Raw genomic sequence first — 23209 nt, forward strand, 5'->3', positions numbered from 1 at the left:
CCAAACAAATCAAAATAAAATAAAAAAGTCATGATATACTGGTGATTAGTTTGAGCTTTGCACAGGGAGATAGATTCATGTCCCATTCATGATTGTGACTGATTTAGCTAAGTTTACTCCCCTTCTCCCAGCCAATAGATGTTGCGCATTCATAAATAATAATAATAATAATAATCATCAGACAAACATAAGCACAGTGCTACTTGTGCTTTTTTGACGTATAAAACCAAAACAACAAAACCAACGAGTGGAGAAGAAAAGACGCATATTCCCTTTCTCCCTCTCAGATCTCTCTGTAGTCTTCTAACGTAAACAGATCTTGCAGAAGCTTCAATCCAATTAGGGTTTTACCTTTTCCTATCTTCAATGGCTACGCCCTTTCCCATTCCCGTCACCGCAGCTCAGGTTTCATTCACTCTTTTACTCTCACAATCTCTGTTTTGCATCAAAGTTTTCATTTTTGAATGACAGTTTGGTGCTTTATGTGTTCATCATCAGATAGGTACTTACTTCGTGGGGCAGTACTATCAACTTTTTCAGAACCAACCTGAGTTCGTTCACCAGTTCTACTCCGATGCCAGTACCATGATCCGTATCGACGGCCACGCCAGGGAGACTGCCACCGCAATGCTTGTAAATTTCTCTCTAATTACTATTATCACTTAATCAACTCAGGGCTGGCCCGTCAGGGTTTGCAGCAACTACACAATACAAGACCCGTAATGTTGCTATTGTTTTATTGTTTGAAATTTGTTCTTTGTATGTTATTATTATTGTACGCATATTCAATTGGATGTGTAATTAAATTTAAGGGTCTGAACTAGAGAGAGAAAAATATGAGACAATTTAATCTCTCATTAAGAAGATGATCCAAAAAATATTAGGCTGTCACCTATAATAAGTAACAATAATCAAGCTGAAAAGTGCATTTTAGATTTGTATGAAACATCTTTTATTCAAAATTTATTATATAAATTAAATTCTTTTGACATAGAATAGGTTATAATTTTTATTTCTGTGATCACAGTTTCTTTTAAACCTCAATTTTGTTTGAACTTTGACATACAAGCTTCATATTATTAAATAAGGGGTCCAAATATTTTTCTCACACCAGACCTACAAAATGTAAGGACTGCCATCCAATCGACCTCCTTTTATTTTTAATTTTTTCATTTACTCTGTTTTTGTTGTGGTAGAAAGATTCATCGGGTCATGTACAATAATTGACTTGTTTTTTTATGTTTTTTGTTTGTTTATTATGGTAAAACCTGCGTATTTATGCTTGATGTTATATATAGTCATTTCTAAGTCCAAATAAAATGTAAAAATATGGATCAATGATGTTTGTTTGTTTATTATGGTTTGAGATAGGACAGGAGTTAGAATATATTTGTTGAAAAATCTCAAAAAGAGCAGTACTTTTATATTGTGGACAAGTAAAGAGTTAATATTTTTGCACAAACGTTGTGCAAAAATCTCCACTTTATAAATATTTTGGGTGAGCAGTCGGCAATAGCCGTCGGCACTATTTTTTTAACAATGTAACTGGAGTTGGCTCTGAGTAAGACTGTACTAAGTCTTGCAATGTGGCTTTGTAATGTGCTTTAGCATATAATTATTTATTAACTTTTTAATATGAGAAGTTTCAATTACATCTATAATGGTGGGTCTGAGTTGATTCGGTTGAAGGGCTTCACTCTGATGCAAAAGACTGAGAAATCCCTAAATACCCCTAAAAATGCGAGAGAAAATGCCAAAGTTAATTTGCAATTTTATTTTGCTCATGTGGCCACAAACATTATTGTGGCCACCATTTGTCATGATATTGGCTATGACTACGCTATGGAAATTCTGCGGCAGCCTGGTCTTGCAAAGTGTCATAAGGTCGCTATAGTTCTACAATTGTGTTAGATTAACTACTATGATTTTAGTATTCATTTTATTTCCTTTTACTTCTACTTTATCCAATTATGTAAAATTACCTTCAGTGGTAAACTGATTATTTGGGATTGGAATGCCTGAAATGGTTTCAAGTTCAACTTTCCTTTATTCTGGTTAGTTCTGGATGCTTTTAGTCTATTTAGAATTGCAGTAAATTTACTTGTCAGAGTTAAAATCACAAGTTTTTTTTCTAGTTTAGATTTCTTTTACTTCAGTAGGGCCTAGATTGTTTGAATGGGTTTGACTTTTTCTTCAATTTTTTATGCATGTACAATTATAGTAAAGCTCTTATTCCTCCAAGAATTAAAGAAATTTCTCTGTGGGCAGCAAATCCATGCATTGGTTATGTCACTGAGTTATACTGGAATTGAAATCAAGACTGCACAGTCTCTGGAGTCATGGAGTGGTGGTGTTCTTGTGATGGTCTCTGGATCCGTGCAAATTAAGGAGTACAATAGAAGGAGGAAATTCATGCAAACATTCTTCCTTGCACCCCAAGAGAAAGGCTTTTTTGTGCTCAATGATATTTTTCACTTTGTTGAGGAGGATCCAGTTAACCATCATCAAGCGGTCTTGTTAGCTCAGAGCAATGTCGATCCGAAAATGAATGCTCCAAGCACAATTAATAAGCCAGGTAAGTTCTGCTTCAGCATGCTTTTGTAATTTGATTGAAAGTTTATAACTTCACTTATTGGCATTGCAATTAAAATAACGAAAATGTAAACCATTGTTTCTACATGTATAATATTCAAAGTTATTATTTTGACTATGCCTCTCCATGTCTGTTTCATGATCTTTTGACATGGATTATGGATCTGATCTGGTTTAGAGTCTGTTAGACCTGTGTTACTTAGTTGGTTCTTACTAATCTCAGAGTCTGTAGTAATCAGAAATTTGACTTAAGTTCATGAAATGTTTTTATTCCTAAAACTATTATTATGTGCGCACCCACTGCTTCTGCCACTACTGGTCTGTTTGGGCTTTTATTAATGTTTGTAATTCTAATGCTACCAACCATTATTATCAAACTGACAACATAAAATCAGTTAAACCAAATTGGTTGAAAAAGCTAATCTTTTCTGTCCATTAACTGAAGCTTAGATAGAGAATGATAAGATTGGATATGGATTTTCTAGGACTAGGAATCAAACAGTTGCAAGCTTAACCTTAGTTGCAGAGCCATATGCAGTTTGTGCTAGTTTTATTTTATAGTGTAAGTAAATAGTAAAGTTGAGAGTTGCCAGTGAGGTTTAATCACTAACTTCATTTATAATGTAAATGTTTTTTAGTAAAATTTAAAAACTTTTACTTCATAAGATTTGGTAAATAGCCAATTGACTAAACTTGGAAAATTGATGATTCTGGAAATTGTGGTCTTTTAAGTAATTTAGAGATATGGGTTTTACAGTGTCCAATTACCTGCTGGGTGAAGATATTCAGGCTAGGGAGTTTGTTGCTACTAATGAGGTAAAAGAAAATGGTGTAGTTGACAATTACGGATTTTCAGAGCACCAAGTCCCTGATCATGTGCCTGTTAGGGAGGACAATGCTGTCGAAGAGTCAAATGGTTCACTTCAATCTACAGTGGATCCAGTGCAAGACCATGTACCTGCTTCTGCTGAAGAACCTTCTGGAGAGCCCCAGAAGCACACTTATGCCTCCATCGTATGTGCTACATAACTATTTTGTTCTTTTCCAGATAGTGTATAATTTTAGGATTCAGTTGTAATTTTTGCACTGATAATGTCATCTGCTGTTGTTCCTAGTTGCGAGTTGCTAAAGGACAATCTACACCTTCCACAGCTTCTCAGCCTTTTCAAAAGAATGCATCGTCTTCAGAGTGGGATAGTGCTCAACAGACTGGTAGTCTGCAAACAACTGTGTCCGCAAATGCATTTGAAAGGTCTGAAACTGATGCAGTGGAGGAGATTCCTGCAAAAGAAAATGAAGGTCGCTGTTTGTACTTGTTGAGAATTGATCATTTATTCACTTCCTCTAGTTATTATTTATTTACTTTGTGGTGTTGATGCGCACATTTACATGAGCAGGCCTGGACATCTACAAAATAATCAATTTGTTTCAAAAAGCCTTGAAGTGTTGTTTATGCAGTTTTTATCATTCATTTATTTGTCTCTACCACTGATTTTGAATTCCATGGGAATGCTTTCAGGTGAAGTCAAATCTGTTTACGTCAAAAACCTGTCACCTACGGTGTCTGCTTTTGAGATTGAAAAAGAGTTCCAGAAATTTGGTAGAATCAAGCCTGATGGTGTTGTCATAAGAAGTCGGAAGGTTTATGCGTCTGCCTCTTCTAATAACTAATAAATATTAGTTATTTTATGTCGCATTATGAAGCTAAACTTTTCACCTATGTCCAGGATGTTGGCGTTTGTTACGCATTTGTTGAATTTGAAGATATGACCGGTGTTCATAATGCAGTCAAGGTTTGGATTTGGTTTTAATTATAACTATGTACTGCTTATTAAATATTATTTAAAAATACACCATCTCAATCTGAAAGGGCCAAAACTGACAGTAAGCTTATTAATTGGTTCTCGTGACGTGTTTTCAATATGCATTATTGATCTAATAATCTGAAGTTGTTTTTGGTCTGATCTACACAAACACATTTACGACTTGCAATTTATTTTGACCCAGGTCTAGTCACTGGCTTCATTTCATTAGGCACTAGAGTCATGGATGTTTTATATGTTTGTAGGCAGGATCTGTTCAGATAGCAGGAAGTCAAGCATATATTGAGGAGAGAAGACCAAATAGTAACATCCCTTCACGAGGTGGAAGTATGTCTTCTTTTACTACCATTTCTTTTTAGTTTTGTTTCTGCATTTTTTTCTTTCTCAGTTTCTTCGACATCAATGCCCCAGACTTATGTCTGCACTTGATAAAGCAATGATTATGTACTGCCTAGTTGCTTATTGAGGACACTGGTAGTGGATTCTCAAGTGACTGTTTTTGAACACTTGCAATTTAATCTACAGTGTTCTAATTTTCCATGGCTTCGTATTTTCCGGCAACACTGTTTAGTGGCATGGCATGTGAACTGTTGTAGTTCTGTTTTGACCCACATCATTCTTTAATTATTTGTTTGATCCATGTCACGTTTCATTGAACAATCTATCATAGATTATTCAAAATGATTTATTTTCTTATCAGAATGTTTTTTATTAAAAGTGATCTGTCTCACTCATTTTTATCTGCTATTTGTCTTCATAATAAAGCAGTTTATAAGGAACTTTTTGACTTCGGTTTGCAATGCTTATTATTTTCACCGTATTATCTTCAGGGCGGGGTAGAGGGAGGGGTGGCTATCAATCAGAGGCACCAAGAGGGCGTTTCGGTTCTCGGAGCTTTGGCCGGAGAAGTGACCAAGATGCACGGGAGTATAACAAACCGAGAGGAAATGGCTTCTACCGGCCCAGTTCCCGCCAAGAGAGGGGATATTCAGGCCATCAAGTAGCAGGAAAGGGGCAGAAGCAGACCGAGTCATATGAGTAAACATAAATTTTTTGCTACATAATCAAATTTTGAGTCCAGATACTTCAGATAGTCATTTTCCATAGATTAAATCAGATATTTATAATTTTTGAAGTCTTAAATTAAAATATTCAAGGAATATGGATGATATTTCATTTCTGATGAATTTGGTTCTAGGGACTTCTTGTTTTATTTGTTTTTTTCCCGGAATTTTATCTTAGAAATGTGTTTAAAAGCATCTGACATTTGTGATTGAAAATCTGAGTTCTAGTTTTGTTATTTATATTTTACAGAGTAATTCACTATAATTATTTACAAGCTTAGTCCATTACTGTAATGATTAAACGAATTAGTATATAAGCTTACAAAACTTATATTAAGTTAATTCTTCTTATGGACTGTGTATGAGAAAATTATTTATGAACATAGTGTAAATGTTTTTTATTTGTATCATTCATCAATTATATTTAATCATTATTAATTCTTAAATAAAAGTAATACAAATAAACAATATATGATGTACTGATTAGAATATTAGATATAAATATTTATATTAATAGTATAGATAAATTTATTGAGTAACAAGTATATGTGATTAAGTTCAAATTATAAGTTACAGGACATTTTTTTTATGTAATAAGCCGTATTATTCTCCACTTCTAACTTATAATTTGAATAATAGAGTGGACATTACGTACCAGCTGCGTAAACAAAGTTTAATGGAGTATATAACTAATTTTTTATGTACGAAACAAAGTATACGTCAGCTTAAAACTGTGTCATTTTCCACCTTGACATTGGTAATGAACCCACTATTCCTAACAAACAAGCTAATTACGGTACTCTAGTTAATTAACCATATAGATGTACCTAGTGCTGTTTCCTATACAATAATACAAGTCAGTAATTACACAACAAAGTTAAAGCTGTATAAAAGTATTGGGAACTAGAAGATTCTAAAATAGGTAGGTATGTTTTGTATATTGTCATAGTTGCAATTCTTGCAAGATAGCTTTGCCAACAACTATTCCTAACATAGACGGAAATCAGAAGCAGAGAGTTTTCCCTGTCATCACCGAAAATAAGGGTCCAAATTAAGGCTTGAAATCTATTCAATGCTCCTTTGATTCGTTGTCTACAATGCAAGGTTATTTTTCCTTCATGTATGCACTCAACAAGTCCCCATAAACACCTTCATTTCATTTTCTTTTTCCCCTTTGCTCAAAGGCATAAGATCAAAACAAAGCCTGTGCACTCTAATCCCTAGAGTTGCATTTCCAATTTTCTTCTCCTTGGTTGTCACAAGGATAAGATGTCTAACATTTTAGCATGCTATCAACTCTTGGAGCTCAATGTCATATCTGCGCAGGATTTGGCTACGGTGGGGCGATCTATGCGAACATATGCGGTCGCATGGATTGATCCAGACCGCAAGCTCTCCACCCGCGTTGATTCGGATGGCCATAATAATCCTACTTGGAATGACAAATTCGTTTTTCGAGTGAAGGAAGACTTCTTTTATGAGGATACATCGTTAATCACCATTGATATTTATGCACTCCATTGGTTCAAAGACATCCACGTCGGCACTGCAGAGGTACTCGCATGTGACCTTTTCCCACCACCCTCTAAGCCTTCCCACAATACCTACAAGCCCCCAACCATGCAGTTCATGGGGCTCGAGGTCCATCGAGCCTCCGGTCACCCAAAAGGGATTGTAAATATTGGAGTGGTTGTGCTTGATAGCTCCATGCGAAGTATGCCTTTATATACAAATAACACTCCAGGCCCTGATTATCACCATGTTCCAACTGACAAAGTGAGCCATCAGGCCCAAGCATACCCTAAGCTTCGCCGCACAAAGAGCGACACCAGCTCAATGATTGATTCAGAAGCCATGGCTCACGAGAAGCGAGCCAAGGCTAAAAGTGATAAAACAAATTCGGTTATTTCCCATTCTGAAGTAAGCACCAAAAGTAAGAAAAAGACTAGTTCAATCTTGAGCGGCTCAAGTGTTAAAGCAACACCAAAGAAGGGTAAATTTGGGAAAAGGAAAACAAAGGTGGCTCCAACCTCACCAGAAGCCATCATAGATGATTTCAACGCCATGCAATGGCTTGTGGCTCCGAGGAAGAAGGTTGGCTACGAAGCCAAGCCATCGCCGAAGCCACAATTTGGTAACACTCCAGCCATGGCTTATAATGCTACTCCTATAGGTGCGGTGAGAGCCACGCCATTGCACCCATTCGCTAAAGTGAATGCACTGGAGTATGGTACTCCACGTAGGTCAAATATGAGAAACATGGTACCCATTATGACTGACTCCGAGCTTGGTCCATCGGCGTCGGAGGTGGCTGCGGCGGTGGCAAGGCACCCGGTGGTGGAGGAGGGAGATAATTCTACGGTAGGAGGTTGGAGCTTGGATGAAAGTGTTGAAGAGTTGCAGCCTAAAGTGGAGAGGTGGCGGACGGATTTGGCACCGGTTTATGATGTCGGCGAGATGTCGAGCAAGCCGACGTCGTCGAGCAAGAAAGGGAGGCGTTCACGGAGGCACACTGATGGTGGCGGCGGGAATGGGTTGTTCTCTTGCTTTAGTGTTATCTGCGGTGTTGAATGCTCCATTGTTTGCGGCGGTGATGGCAAGAAGAACCGGCGCCGCCGGGCTAAGTCGGTGGACAATAATACAAGCTTGCTATGAGAAGAGGAACGACCGAAGCAGATTGAGTTGCATGCATGGCAGGTTGAACGTGAAGATAGGAAATTTAAGTGATACATGGCAATGAAACATGCTCTGTATTTTCTCTTCATTCTCTTTTTATTTATTTATTTATATTCTCTTGTAATTAATGATATTTTTCAAATCCCTTTTCCAATTATATCTTGGTTTACTTATCGTTGTTCAAGATAATATTATATTATGTTGATGATATAGGATTTAACAATTAGCCATATTAGTATATTACAACTATAACAATAATAAAAATATGATCTAAAAGGCAACATAAAGAAAAATGATACTTGACGGGAGAAATAATTATAAACTCAAAAGGGACCAGTTTCTTATCTTTTGCTCAATAAGAAAATGGATTAGAGTCTACAGAATCAAACTTGTGAGACTTAAGGAATGATGGAAGAAAATCATATATATATATATATATATATATATATATATATAAAAGTAAATAGCTGTAAAAGAGTCCAAATTTCAAATGGACAAGTTCAAACTTGATTGAAAATGATCTTTCTGATTCTTGAAGAATGGGGGATTGATCGAGAGAGATTTCTTGTTCTTATTATAAGATCGTGATTGGATTCACATATGTTTAGTGAAAAGAATAATCGTCACATTTGTTTTGAGAATAATAAAAAAGGAAAGTGTTCAATTGGAACATGAAAAGTGACTCAATTGGTTCTAATTACTCTTCGAGACAGTAGTGTAGGTGCGACCGCCAATGGTCCATGATAACATGGGGTTCATTTACAAAATAGTATTTTAATTAAATATTTTTATTTTTCTGCTTTATATTAATAATAGGATGATTTTTATAAATTATATCATTGTTTTAATACATTTCATACTTCTACCTTAAGTTCATTCCATAACCATGATAATATAGACAATATCACTAAAAATTTAAGACTCAAATAAATTTGAAATTTATAAATCATCAACTTTTAGTGTTAAATTTTTCTAATAAATTCAATTTTGTTGGTAAAATCATGATATATAAAGTGTGAGAACTTGTAGCTACAATTTCTAAACCCTCATGAAAAATTGTCTATAAATGTTTTAGATAAATTTAGGGTCCATATTATACACCTGCAAAGTCCCTCGGATATGTTAAGATCGATCAAAGTGAGAAGATACCATTGATATGAATGTTGTCTTAAAAGATGTCCTTTAAAAAAAGTTGTCTTGAAATCTATTTATCAAAATTTCATAATCATAGTATATTGCTATAGCAAGCAAGATCCTATGAATTTAAGCATAACAACAGGGAAAAAAGTTTCATCATAGTCTATACAAACTTGCTTGAAACTGTTATACTCCACTCATGCCTTAAAATAATTTACCTTACTTTCTATGTCAATCTTGTTTTTGAAGACACGCTTGTGGGATAACATTTACCTCGTTAGGTGGTTCAAATCAAGGTCCATACCTTATTGGTATATATGCAATCCATCTTACATCTCATGCCTTCTAGGCGTTTCTCAAATTATACACTTTTAAATGCCTCTTTGTAAGTCATTGGCTCATTTTGATCCACTAACAATACTTCTCATTCGTGAGTCATAATAAAATTGAATTTTTCATGTGTGGAACACACTCTATCTGACCTACGTAAGATTTGCAACAAGAGCTTGCGAAGTCACAATATTTTATGACTTGCTCTTGTTCTATCCAAGGTTTTATCCATTTGGTGTTTCTTGAATTGCTTCAAGTTCTAAATTCCTCCCTCTAATTCCTTTAAAGATAAACTCTCTTTTGAGCAATATAGCAGTCCTAACAATAAAAAATTTGCGTTCAATATGATAATAGAAATGAAAATCCTTATTTTTCTTTGGGTAACCCACAAAGAGGTATTTATCTTATTTGGATCGAAGTTTAGCTGAAACTTCACCTATCACTTGAGCTTTATATTCTCAAATCTTCATAAAAGACATACTAGGTTGTTTATGTGGTATATTTATAATAGCTTTAGATGAGATACGATTAAGTATGATAGTTGTCATTAATAAACCATGTTCCCACGAGGAGTCACAAAGATCTGATTGACTCATCATAGATCAAACCATATGCGGCAAATTTTGATTTCTCCTTTCACAAACACCACTCCACTATGGTGTTTCAGGATAAGTGAGTTGAGAAATAATCCTAATTTTTTTTATATAATCATTAAATTCTTAACTCAAATATTCTCCACCTCGATATAATCAAACTGCTTTAATTTTCTTTCCAATTTGGTTCTTTACCTCATTCTTGAATTCTTTGAACTTTTCAAAGGATTCTAATTTGTGTTTCATTAAATAGACGAATCCATACCTACTAAAGTTATTAATAAAGTTAGAGGCCTAGAAGATCACTCACTCTTTCACCTATTACAATATTGGAGCCTTAGCCATCTTTCTCAAAAACAAGATTCACATGCATTAATTGATTCAAAATCAAAAGAATCCAAATATCCATTATGAGGAAGTTTAAAGACATGTTTTTCATTTGTATGGCCTAAGCAAAAATGTCATATATAATTAGGGTTCAAACCATTTGATTTGACCCTATTTGCACTTAGGTGATAGATTGGTATTTCGAGATTCAGGATATAAAACCCATTACATAATTGCGCTATCATAAAATATATTGTTTAAATACAAAAAACAACGTTTATCCTTATTATATATGAAAACCTTTCTTATCCAAACAAGAAACAAAAATAATATTTTTAGAAATAGTCGACACAAAATAGCTATGATCTAATTCAATAACCAAACCACAAGATAAAGATAAAATATAGGATGCTACAGGTAAAGCAGCAACCTTTGCTCCATTTCCACCTTCACCTTTAGCCAATTGTCTACTTGTTTTAAGGTCATGAAGTGGAAGTCTCACTTTACTTCTTGCACTCCATCATGTACTTAGAGCAGTTCCAATTCCAATGTCTTGTCTACTTACAATAGAAACATTATTTTTCTTTGGCCATCCCACTCGTATATGTCAAGCAAGAGGTACTTCACTTATTATCGCCTTTTCTAGATGGCTTCCTTTTTTGCTTATGTTGAATTTTTGCTTTTCTATAGCCCCGTTTTGCTTTTATATAAGCCGAACTTATTTTCTCTTGGTCTCACCTAATTATATTAGTCTGATCTAATTGAAAAAAAATTGAATATTACATTTATCTCGTCCCGCCTTATTAATATTAACAAGATAACATTGCTTTGGAAGTACTTGTTGATATTATAAATAGTGACAAGTGTTGATAATTGGAAGACATAAAAAATAATTTATATATCTTGAAGGTCTTGCTAAATAATTTATTTAGCGTGTAAACATGCATTACATACATAAATGAGTTGTGACATAGTTATAACCACCTAAGAATACTATGCATAAAAAGTATTAACTTATAGGTCTGTACTATTAGAATATTCAAGGAATGTCAAAGATCTTTTCATAAGCCTTCTCATCCATGTCTTGAAATTTTACATAATTATTGATTCAAGAAATCTCATTTTACATACAAGGGAGGGTATGAGAGGAAGAAGTAACAGAAAAAATAAAGAGATACAATGTTAAATATAGATAATATTATGTTAAACAGATTGTGTTTAAAAATTAAATATAAAATTTTATGACCATAACAGTTCACAATGCAAAATGAATGGGTTAATGAGTGTGCAGAAGAACACACTATGAGAATTCTTAGGAGGTTTCCGATGGCATAAATTTTGATAAATATTTAATAATTAAACTTTTGAAAAAAATTCAGATTTGAAAATATTTGATTGATTCATGTGAAAGAGAGATAAATCATACTAAACTACTTAAATATCAAATTTTGTCTTAGACAAAATCTTTCAAATTTAAATCGAATCACAATAATTATAGTTATAATATTTCTTACACAAATTTTGAATTTCAAATCTCAAATTGGATAAACAAAAATCATTATCTCATCAATGTTATAAATTCAATTTTTTGGATTGGATCACATCCAATATTTTATCTAATTTTAAATTTTGAACGGGATCACATCCAATCTTATCCTTAATTATACTTTTTTAAGATTGGATTACATCCAATTTGATCTTTAATTGCATGAACTATTATTCACGCACATAAATAACGACCATGATTCAACTATTGAATCCTAATTTGGTGCTCTGAAGCATGAACACTTCATGTTCTTTGTAATGACAACTTAACCAGTTCTATTAGCAAAAACAATGTGATTATATATTAATCAAATAAACATATGAATAAAATATATCTAAATGTAAAAATTTATACAAATTCTATAATTATCATGCTTTTGAAACAAAACACAATTACCATCACAATATACATATACATATAATTCTCATGCTTAAAAACTTCAAACAATTATATCATATTATAAAAATATAAATAACATAATATTCAAATTTATAATATTTCTTACTCAAATTTCAAATTTGAGTATGTAATGAGGTAAATCACAATATTATAGATACCACATCTTCTATCAAAAATCATTTTTTTCTTGATTGGATTAATCCAATCTTTTTATCTCTATATATTCGAATTGAATCACAACATATCTTATCTTTTATTACAATTTTCAATTTAGGTGAACTAATTACGAGTTTTGTTAATATCGCACCGGTCATCAAACTGGTTAGGGTACTAGTATAGTGGTATAGCATTTTAATTGGTGGTTCACTAATTAAATCACATACCGACGAAATTAGATATACAAATATAATATATTATTATTAAAGTTGAAAAATCAATAAAAAAATTAATATTTTTTTCAATTTCATTAAAAAATTAATTTTAAATAAAAATTGGTCGGTATGGCCGGTACGGTTTAATTGAAAACCGTCCGAAATGACCTGTTTTGGCCAGTTTTAACCGAAATGATTGTATGACCGGTATAATTAATATATCGTACCGATATTGAGACCGATTCACTGGTTGAACCGATCAGCACGAACCAGTTTTTATATTCACACACAAGAAATGACAATCATGGTTCAACTCTCGCATTCTAATTTGATATTGGAAAACATAAACACTTCATGTCCTACATAACTACAACTTAACATTTAACACAGTAGCAAAAACAATGTATCTTGAAATTAATCATATCAATATATGAGTAAAACATTTCTAAAAGTATAAAACATATACGAATTTTGTGATTGTCATGCTTTTAAAACAAAAAGCAATTATGTCATGTTATAAACACATAAATGACATTATATTCAACTATACTTGTATATATGAAGCAAATCATGCTATAAACAATATAAAAACATCTTGTTAATGTAAATATAAAACTAGAGTGAGCATCAGACGAGTTAAGTATGTCTCTTACCCATCCCTAAATATTAATCCGGTTAATTTTTGAACATGAACTCGTTCCTAATGAGGATGAGACGTGTGAGGGACAGGTCCAAAATAAGACGGATCAAGACAGTGACGGATCTGGGTTGGAAAAGGATAAAATAACAAAAGCATATTTTTTTTCCTCAAATCTTTATATAAACTCAACTAAAACCTGCATCCCACATACATCAGTATGTAAACTAAAAATTGTAAATTGCACAATTCAAACTAAAAACTTGTTAGAGTTGGAAAATCAGGAAGAAGGAAGAAGAAGGAAGAAGCAAGACAAAGAAGAATGAAGTTAATGACATTATAAATAAACCAGATTTGTCTCTGGTTTGGGCCTTTATTTTGGAAAGCCCATTTCCTTTATTTTCTTCTTTTAGTAATATGTTAAGTTTCAGTTAGTTTAGTTGGTTATTCTAATCAACTTATATTACTATATAGAGACCCATATTCTTCCTTTTGTAAACAACAAGAAAATTCAGTTAAACAAAGAATTCAGAAGATTGTTCTCTTCTTTAATATGGGATACCATGTTCTTTAACATGGTATCAGAGCTTGCATAAAGCCCTGATATCCCACCTTTCGCTGGCAAAAATTTCACTCTGATCAACTCGTCTTCTCCCTCATTCATCCTCAAAGTTCATCTTCCTTTCAGAATCCCTCTGCTTATGCTAAGATGGAGAGAATAGAGCCATAACCACACTGAATCCAATGCAAGATCCTTTTTCGCCTTACTATATGCCTCCCAGTGAAAGCCCTGGTACAATACTCGTATCCAAACCTCTTAATGGTTACAATTACCATTCTTGGTCTCGTGCTATGTGGATGTCTCTCAAAACAAAGAATAAGCTTCAGTTTATTGATGGATCCCTCCTCAAACCATCAGTTGAAGATCCAACTTTCAGCACATGGGACAGAGTCAATACATTGGTAGTTTCATGACTAACTCAATCAATAGATGCTTCAATTGTTCAAAGCATTCTCTGGATGAAAACGACTACAGAAATATGGCAAGATTTGCGTGAGAGATATTACCAAGGAGATGCCTACCGAATCTCACAATTGCTTCGAGAAATTTACACATATAAACAAGGTAACTTTAGCATAGCAGCTTATCACAATCACATAAAAGGTTTGTGGCAAGAATTGGATAATTTTAGACCAATTCCTGGATGTTCTTGCACACATAGATGCATATGTAACTTGATTCCTACTATAAGAGGGTACAGGGAAAATGACTATGTCATTTGCTTCCTTAATAGTCTAAATGATCAATCTGAGGGAGTGAGGTCGCAGATCATGTTAATGGATCCAATCCCTACCATCAATAAAGTTTTCTACCTGTTAGTTCAACAAGAAAGACATGTCAATTCTCAGTTTGTTGAACCAAGGGCCCTGATGAACACAGTGAGCAGTGAACCTGATATCAACAATTTTGAAAGAAACACAAGAAGCAGTAGAGGAAGAAGTAGAGGAAGAGGATACCAAGGAGGAAGGAACTCAGGTAGATCTTCAATTAGCAGAGGCTCCAAAGTCTGCACCTTCTGTCATAAGACTGGACACACTGTTGATCAATGTTTCAAAAGGCATGGATTCCCACCTGGAAATTTCAAGAATTACTCTGTCAACAACATTGGAGCAAGTGATGTTCAGTCATATGACTCTGGTTGTCAAGATGAAGGGAAAGAGCATTCCATAAGCAATAAAAACTGTGAGGGGACTTCAAGAGTTAGTATTACTCCCCAACAGCAACAAACTTTGTTGTTAATCCTACAACCTAACACCACTCATAACACTAATCAATTCACTACACACACTGCCAACAACAGCACCAATGAGAAAGGTATGAAGCATATGATGAGTTCTTGTACTAAAATCTTTGATTGGTTCATTGACATATGGGCCACTGACTATATGCCATACACTCTCACAATTTCAAACTTTCAAGCTTATCAATACCATTTTTGTTACCTTGCCAAATGGTAGTCAAGTTTCTACAAATATCTTAGGGAGTGTCATTTTCTCTTCTCAATTATACTTGATAGATGTGTTGTATATACCATGTTTTACATATAATCTAATTTCAATTTCCAAGTTGATTGAGAACATTCCCTATCAACTAACTTTCTCCAAAACCATTTGTCATATTGAGGATCTCCCATCATTAAGGATTGTGTGAAGACTTTGCCCATCATTCATAAGAAAAACTCCAGTAATGTTGCTAACATTTTCAATACCTATGACACAAATATTTGGCACATTAGACTAGGTCATATATCTCATAACAAGATGTTAACAATGCAAAATGATTTTCCTTACATTAGATGCATTAAAACTGCTAATCCTTGTTATATTTGTCACATGGCAAAACAAAAAAATTTGCCTTATGATAATAGAATTTCTAAATTTGCCTGCATTTTTTGATTTGCTCCACATGGACATATGGGGGCCTTTTGCCACTCCAAGTACTTTTTGTCACAGATATTTCTTAACAATTGTTGATGATAAATCTAGATTTACATGGCTTTATTTCTTAAAACTTAAGTCTGAAGTGCCTGACCTTATTAGAAATTTTATCACCCTTATACAAACTCAATTTGGAATGACAGCTAAATGCATCAGAAGTGATAATGGAAAGGAATTTTCCTTGCATGACTTCTATGCTAAGAAAGGGATTGAACACCAAACTAGCTGTGTTGAGACACCCCAACAAAATGGGGTGGTTGAGAGAAAACATCAACACATTCTTAGTGTTGCTAGATCTCTGATTTTTCAATCAAAAGTTCCTCTCTATTTTTGGAACTATGTTATGGCTCATGCTATTTACTTGATTAATAGGCAACCAAGTAGTTACTTATCCAATGATACCCCCTTGAATGTGCTATATGGAAAGTTGCCAAATATTTCTGACTTAAAGACTTTTGGATGCCTATGTTATGCCACTACCATTATCTTCCATAGAAAGAAGCTTGATCCTAGATCAAGAAAGGGAGTTTACTTAGGATTAAGAGCAGGGGTAAAAGGGCATGTAATTTTAGACACTAGAACCCATGAAATTTTTGTTTCTAGAAATGTTTCCTTTTATGAGCATGTTTTTCCCTTTGCAGAGATTGCCAATAATGATTTAGATAGCAATATAACCATACCTATCAATCATAAATCTGATTCAAGATGGCTAGATGACTCTAATGAAGGATGCATTATACAAGATGCACTTGAACATAACTACCCTACTGTGATTGATGAACACAGAATGAACAATGATGATAGTGATGCTCAGCCTATCATTCCTGCTACTGAACACAATAATCATCAAAGTGAGAGTCACAACACTAGAAAATCCCTTAGGAACATACACAAACCCCACTATCTGTAGGACTATCACTGTCTTCAAAGGTACAATACCCTTTATCAAAGGGCATATCCTATGATCGATTGTCTTTAGCTCATAAGCATTTCTCTCTTAATATATCCTCTCATAAAGAACCTAATTCTTATAATGATGCTATTAAGCATGCTTGTTGGAGAACTGCTATGCAACATGAACTAAAGGCTCTCAATGAAAACAATACTTGGACATTGACCAATTTACCTAGCACCAAGAAAGCCATAGGGTGCAAATGGGTTTTTAAAATCAAATATAGATCTCATGGTTCTATTGAGAGGCACAAGGCGAGACTTGTTGCCAAAGGTTTTACTCAAATCGAAGGGATAGATTATATGGAAACTTTTAGTCCTGTGATCAAAATGACAACCATTAGAGTCATTCTTGCTTTGGCTTCAGCCAACAAATGGCATTTGCATCAATTAGATGTCAACACAGCCTTTCTCCATGGTGACCTAAAGGAGAAAGTGTATATGAAAATTCCTCAAGGGCTATGTATTGACAATCCTCATGTGGTCTGCAAGCTTGAAAAGTCTCTTTATGGCCTTAAGCAAGCTAGCAGACAGTGGCATGCCAAGTTAACAGGTTTCCTTCTCCAATCTGGTTACCAAAAAGCTTTTGCTAATCATTCATTGTTCATTAAATATACTGATCTTGACTTTACATCTATTCTAGTATATGTTGATGATCTTGTGTTGGCAGGAAACATCATCACATAAATTAACAAAATCAAGAAGCTTATTGATGCTGAATTTAGTATAAAGGACCTTTGTCAATTAATTTTTTTTCTAGGTATGGAATTGGCTAGATAAAACAAAGGAATTTCCCTACTTGATCTCCTAGAAGATGCTGGAATGTTGGGATCAAAACCATGCTCTACTTGAATGGAGTATGCTAAAAGACTGACCAGTTCTGAAGATGGAGAGCTTTTAAGTGACCCTACTATCTATAGAAGACTCATGGGTAAACTTCTTTACTTAACTCATACTAGACCTGATCTAAGCTTCGCAGTTGGGAATTTTAGCCAGTTTATTGCCAAGCCTACTAATCTTCACTTTGAGGGAGCCAAAAGGATACTAAGGTATCTTAAGGGTTCAATCAGTGCGGGAATTTTCTTCCCTGCAGAAACTGATTTCAAGATAAAGGGATATACTGATTCAGATTGGGCAGGATGTCCTGACTCTAGAAAATCTGTATCTGGATATTGTTTTTATCTTGGAAAGGCTCTCATCTCCTAGAAGAGCAAGAAGCAGCAAGTCGTGGCCAGATCCTCTGCTGAAGCAGAGTATATAGCCATAGCTTTAGCTGCCTGTGAAGCACAGTGGCTAGCATATCTCTTGAAGGACTTGTAGATAACACATCCAGAAGCCATAGCTCTATTCTGTGACAACCAGTCTGCCATCCATATAGCTGCAAATCCCATCTTCCATGAGAGAACTAAGCATATCGAAGTAGATTGTCACTCAGTAAGAGAGAAGATTCAATCTGGGCTCATTCATTTACTCTCCATCCCAACTCTGTCTCAAACTGCCGATATATTCACCAAATCTTTGTCTCCCAGCATCTTCACGAAATTACATTCCAAGCTAGAAATGTTAGACATCCACATTCCAGCTTGTGGGGGAGTGTTAGAGTTGGAAAATCAGGAAGAAGGAAGAAGCAAGACAAAGAAGAATGAAGTTAATGAAATTATAAATAAACCAGAGTTGTGCAACTGTCTCTAGTTTGGGCCTTTATTTTGGGAAGCTCATTTCCTTTATTTTCTTCTTTTAGTAATCTGTTAAGTTTTAGTTAGTTTAGTTGGTTATTCTAACCAACTTATATTACTATATATAGACCCATCTTCTTTCTTTTGTAAACAACAAGAAAATTCAGTTAAACAAAGAATTCAGAAGATTGTTCTCTTCTTTCATATGAGATACCATGTTCTTTAACAAAACTATCACAATCATGTGAATGAAAATTATAGAAGACATTGAAAATTTCAGAATAATTTAAATTGTCAAGTGTTAATATAAGCTGAAGTGTTCTTGTAAATGATAAAAAACACGTGAGAATTAAAATGACAATAACATGTCAATACTCAAAAGTTTACACAAAAATGAATACAATAACTAGCTACTAACTGAAAAATGAAACTTAAATTGGAGTTCACACAAAGTACACAAAAACTAAAACTAATTGGTTTTATATCAATCAAGATTCATGGGCTTGTAGGTATTTGAGTTATGTGGGCTAAACATAATGGATATTGATAGGTACTTTATTCAACTATTATTGATATATAAGTACAAGGGACGGGTCGGTGACCCGGACATAGACCCAAACCCGTCCTTTTTTGACAACGGGTTTATCCCTTTTAATCGGGTTTGTTCTTTTTTTTATTTATTTAGACGGGTCAGATCCGTCCCTAAGTCATAGGGTTGAGACGAGTCTACAAGTCGGACAGGGTTTTGCTCACCCATATATAAAACACATTTTGTTAGTAGAAATATAAAATACATCTTGTTAATACATATATAAATGACATCATGTTATCACATAACATGTTAATTAAAAGTGAATTGATATCTTATTATCAATTTTAATATACCATTAGAAATATCAAATAATTCAATTTCAAAAATAAAATTATAAAACCCAAAATAAGTTTGCACAAGCCAATCTTTGATACCAATGTTGGGAAATCATGAAAATAATAACCGAAGTAGAAAAAGAATTTGCATGAAAAAAGAAGTTGTGAGATCATGTTTCAAAGTTTCCAAAAAAAAAAAACAAACAAAAGGAAAAGGTTATCTTTTTGTTCTCACTAAGCTAACGAATCAGTTACAACCTCATCTCTATAGATGTTCATGCCAACACTCCCACTAGAAAATTCCTTGTGACTCCTTATGACATAAATTTAGTTATCCAAATAGCACGATGAAAACTTTGTAAATTAAGATTCTTTTAACTTTAGCATTTCTATTTTGTATATTCCGGACATAGTCCAATAACATCTTTTATACTATTAAGATTCTTATATTTTGACATTTTAATTTTATATTTCGAGTCGAGCCTGAGAGTCTTTATACATATCATATGTTCATGATTACAAATTTATGTTTGGATAACTAAAAGAATTATGTATTGTATTTATTAAATAAGTTATCGTTTTTACTCCACTAGTTAATCTCACATAGTGAGATATAATTCGCGAAGCAAATCTGCTAGTTTTGAAATTGTTGAACTAATTTGCTTTTACGGAAAAATTGTTCAGTTGTTTTATTTTAAATTAAGGTATGATGCACTGCGTTGGATTAGAAAGAAATGATTTGTGTTAAAGCATATTGGACTAGTTGGTCAAGTTTTAACTTAACTATGTTTAAAGTAATCTCATTTTAATTACATAGTTAGTATAATCCTTTTCGGTTAGTAAATTGGGGTGTTATTTAAGATGTTCATGATAGTGCGCGTGGAACGAGAAATCAATATGACAAACAGCCAAGGAATAATGGGCCTAGAACGAAATCAACTTTTAATGTGTCGGTGATGATAATCCAATTATTGGTGCAAAAGCCTTTAAGGATATGAAAAAATAGAGGAGAAAAGATAACTAGGTTATAAGTTATAACTATAATGACGCAATTATGGCCTAATGATGGTGCTTGGAAGTTGCATAGAAAACAAAAGGAATAGAGAGGGGTGTCACAAAAGAAATAAAAAGGGTGCACAAAGGGTTAGGTTTTTTGGGATTCAAAATATTATACGTAGGGGAAAGTTAGGATCTTGGACATGTTAGAAGACTAAAATGCTTTAGAGTTTCATTCGATTTACAAAAACCCTACTAAATAAATAAATGTCACTCTCTAAAATTACTAAAATGCCTCCATTTCTACATTAAAATTACCAAAGTATCCATAATTGGTTTAAAATATTCAAATGATCTTATAAAATCATTCAACTACCATGATACCCTTATTTTAGTTTGTTGTTAGCATTGAAACTATAAATAAGTGAACAATATTAAATTATAGTAGATTATAATCTTATAATATATTTAAAAATCAGGAAAAATAAATATTTTTATAAGGATGTGTAATTTAATTTGAAGTGTTTACAATAAACATTTAGAGAATATATTATCTAAATATATTTTCTAAATATTATAAATTCACTTATAATATATATGTATTAACAATATAAAGATTTATACACAAATAATGTATAATCTACCATTCATTTGTATTACTTTTATTTTTTAAAAGTTAATAATAATTAAAATAAATGACGAATAATATAATAACAATACAAAAATTCTTACAAACGAATATAAAATACATTTTTTTCATTCAAAAGGAAGTACGTAGTACCAAAAGATACTAGAAGAAGATCTCATATCCTTATTGATGTTCCAATAATATTCAAAACCAATCTAAATATGTTATTTAATTAAAAAAATTATAAAAAATATAAACTAATATTTTATATTATTTAGAAAAATACTAGGTACATGTTGTTTTTGAGAACGATACCAAAAGTATTAAACTTTGAAAAGTCTTCCCCATTCCCCAACCATTCCTATACAATGCCTCTCAATATCTTATAAATAGGTAAATACACATGAAAGCTTTCCCAAACACATGAAAGCTTTCCCAAACACATAAAAGCTTCACACTTTTGACATATCTAAAACAAACAACCAATCATGTCTCTTCCAGTTTGCTTGTCGGAGCAACTGGCTCAGCTCTTGGGCCCCAACGCAACAAACGCAGCCGAAGCCGCCAACTTCATCTGCAACCAATTCACCGCCGTGAACAACAAGTTCAGCGACACCGCCTTTGCAATAGACAACACATACCTCTTGTTCTCTGCCTACCTTGTCTTCTCCATGCAGCTCGGCTTCGCCATGCTCTGTGCTGGCTCTGTCCGCGCCAAAAACACCATGAACATCATGCTCACGAACGTTCTCGACGCCGCTGCCGGTGGCCTCTTCTACTACCTCTTCGGCTTCGCTTTCGCCTTTGGAGCTCCGTCCAACGGCTTCATCGGCCGCCACTTCTTCGGCCTCAAGGACGTTCCCGATGCAGCCCTTGATTACAGCAATTTTCTGTATCAGTGGGCCTTTGCCATAGCCGCCGCTGGCATAACAAGCGGTTCCATCGCCGAGAGGACTCAGTTTGTGGCTTACCTCATATACTCTTCTTTCCTCACCGGCTTTGTCTATCCAGTCGTATCGCACTGGTTCTGGTCTTCTGACGGCTGGGCCTGCGCCAACAACACTGATAACCTCCTCTTTGGCACCGGTGTCATTGACTTTGCTGGCTCAGGTGTTGTCCACATGGTTGGTGGCATAGCTGGCCTCTGGGGCGCTCTTATCGAGGGCCCCAGGATAGGCCGATTCGACCATACCGGCCGAGCCATATCACTACGAGGACATAGTGCCACACTTGTTGTGCTTGGCACTTTTATGCTTTGGTTTGGTTGGTATGGATTTAACCCTGGCTCTTTTGCCAAGATTTTAAGTGCATATGATTCTGGTAAGTATTATGGTCAGTGGAGTGCTATTGGTAGGACTGCTGTGACAACCACTTTAGCTGGTTGTACAGCAGCCTTGACAACTCTTTTCGGGAAGAGAGCACTTTCTGGCCATTGGAATGTAACTGATGTATGTAATGGCTTGCTCGGTGGATTCGCAGCAATCACGGCCGGGTGTTCTGTTGTAGAGCCTTGGGCCGCGATTGTTTGTGGGTTTGTAGCATCGTTGGTGTTGATTGGGTTTAATAAGTTGGCTGAGAAAGCAATGTACGATGACCCGTTGGAGGCGGCGCAACTTCATGGTGGTTGCGGCGCGTGGGGAGTTCTGTTCACGGCCTTGTTTGCTAAGGAGGAGTATGTGAACCAGGTTTATCCGGGTAAACCTGGTCGGCCATTTGGGTTGTTTATGGGTGGTGGAGGGAAGTTGTTGGGTGCACACGCGATACAGATTTTGGTTATTATTGGTTGGGTCAGTGCTACTATGGGTCCACTTTTCTTTGTTCTGAATAAGATGAAGTTGCTTCGAATCTCAGCAGAGGATGAGCTTGCGGGTATGGATCTTACTAGACATGGTGGGTTTGCTTATGCATATGAGGATGAGTCACATAGGAATGAGTTTCAGTTGGAAAAGATTGAACCCAAGTCTTCTTCAACTCCAACCACATATTGATGATAATTTTCATTTTGGAACTATTGATATAATATTTTCTAGATTTGGTGTAAAGTTTGATGGAAGGTTGGGAAAAACTGTTGTAAACAAAGTATGATATTTTCACTTG

General features: G+C 34.5%; 4 protein-coding genes across 7 annotated transcripts; all 4 read left to right on the forward strand.

Moving 5' to 3' along the window:
* Window positions 1-223: 223 nt before the first annotated feature.
* Window positions 224-5667, forward strand: LOC109339565 (putative G3BP-like protein). Of its 4 annotated transcripts, XM_019577023.1 has the most exons (10): window positions 224-405; window positions 499-633; window positions 2269-2575; window positions 3333-3408; window positions 3480-3606; window positions 3708-3891; window positions 4112-4233; window positions 4320-4385; window positions 4661-4742; window positions 5246-5667. In XM_019577023.1, exons 1-10 carry the CDS (start codon window positions 367-369, stop codon window positions 5455-5457), a joined length of 1350 nt encoding a protein of 449 aa, XP_019432568.1. In that variant the 5' UTR covers window positions 224-366; the 3' UTR covers window positions 5458-5667. The 4 variants fall into 4 exon arrangements, with proteins under 4 accessions (XP_019432568.1, XP_019432567.1, XP_019432569.1 ...); XM_019577022.1 differs by having other exon boundaries at window positions 226-405; window positions 3350-3606; window positions 5246-5665; XM_019577024.1 differs by having other exon boundaries at window positions 227-405; window positions 503-633; window positions 3350-3606; window positions 5246-5664.
* An 834-nt stretch (window positions 5668-6501) lies between these two features.
* On the forward strand, window positions 6502-8188 carry LOC109339572. Its single transcript, XM_019577032.1, has one exon. It carries the CDS (start codon window positions 6749-6751, stop codon window positions 8132-8134), a length of 1386 nt encoding a protein of 461 aa, XP_019432577.1. The 5' UTR covers window positions 6502-6748; the 3' UTR covers window positions 8135-8188.
* Window positions 8189-17797: 9609 nt separating this feature from the next.
* Window positions 17798-18151, forward strand: LOC109339568 (uncharacterized mitochondrial protein AtMg00240-like). Its single transcript, XM_019577027.1, has one exon. The coding sequence runs from the start codon at window positions 17798-17800 to the stop codon at window positions 18149-18151; it is 354 nt and encodes a 117-aa protein (XP_019432572.1).
* Window positions 18152-21495: 3344 nt separating this feature from the next.
* LOC109339567 (ammonium transporter 1 member 1-like) lies at window positions 21496-23209 on the forward strand. The gene has a single exon (XM_019577026.1). It carries the CDS (start codon window positions 21601-21603, stop codon window positions 23098-23100), a length of 1500 nt encoding a protein of 499 aa, XP_019432571.1. The 5' UTR covers window positions 21496-21600; the 3' UTR covers window positions 23101-23209.

The sequence above is a fragment of the Lupinus angustifolius genome, unplaced genomic scaffold, assembly GCF_001865875.1.
Source record: "Lupinus angustifolius cultivar Tanjil unplaced genomic scaffold, LupAngTanjil_v1.0 Scaffold_81_84, whole genome shotgun sequence".
Classification (NCBI taxonomy): domain Eukaryota; kingdom Viridiplantae; phylum Streptophyta; class Magnoliopsida; order Fabales; family Fabaceae; genus Lupinus; species Lupinus angustifolius.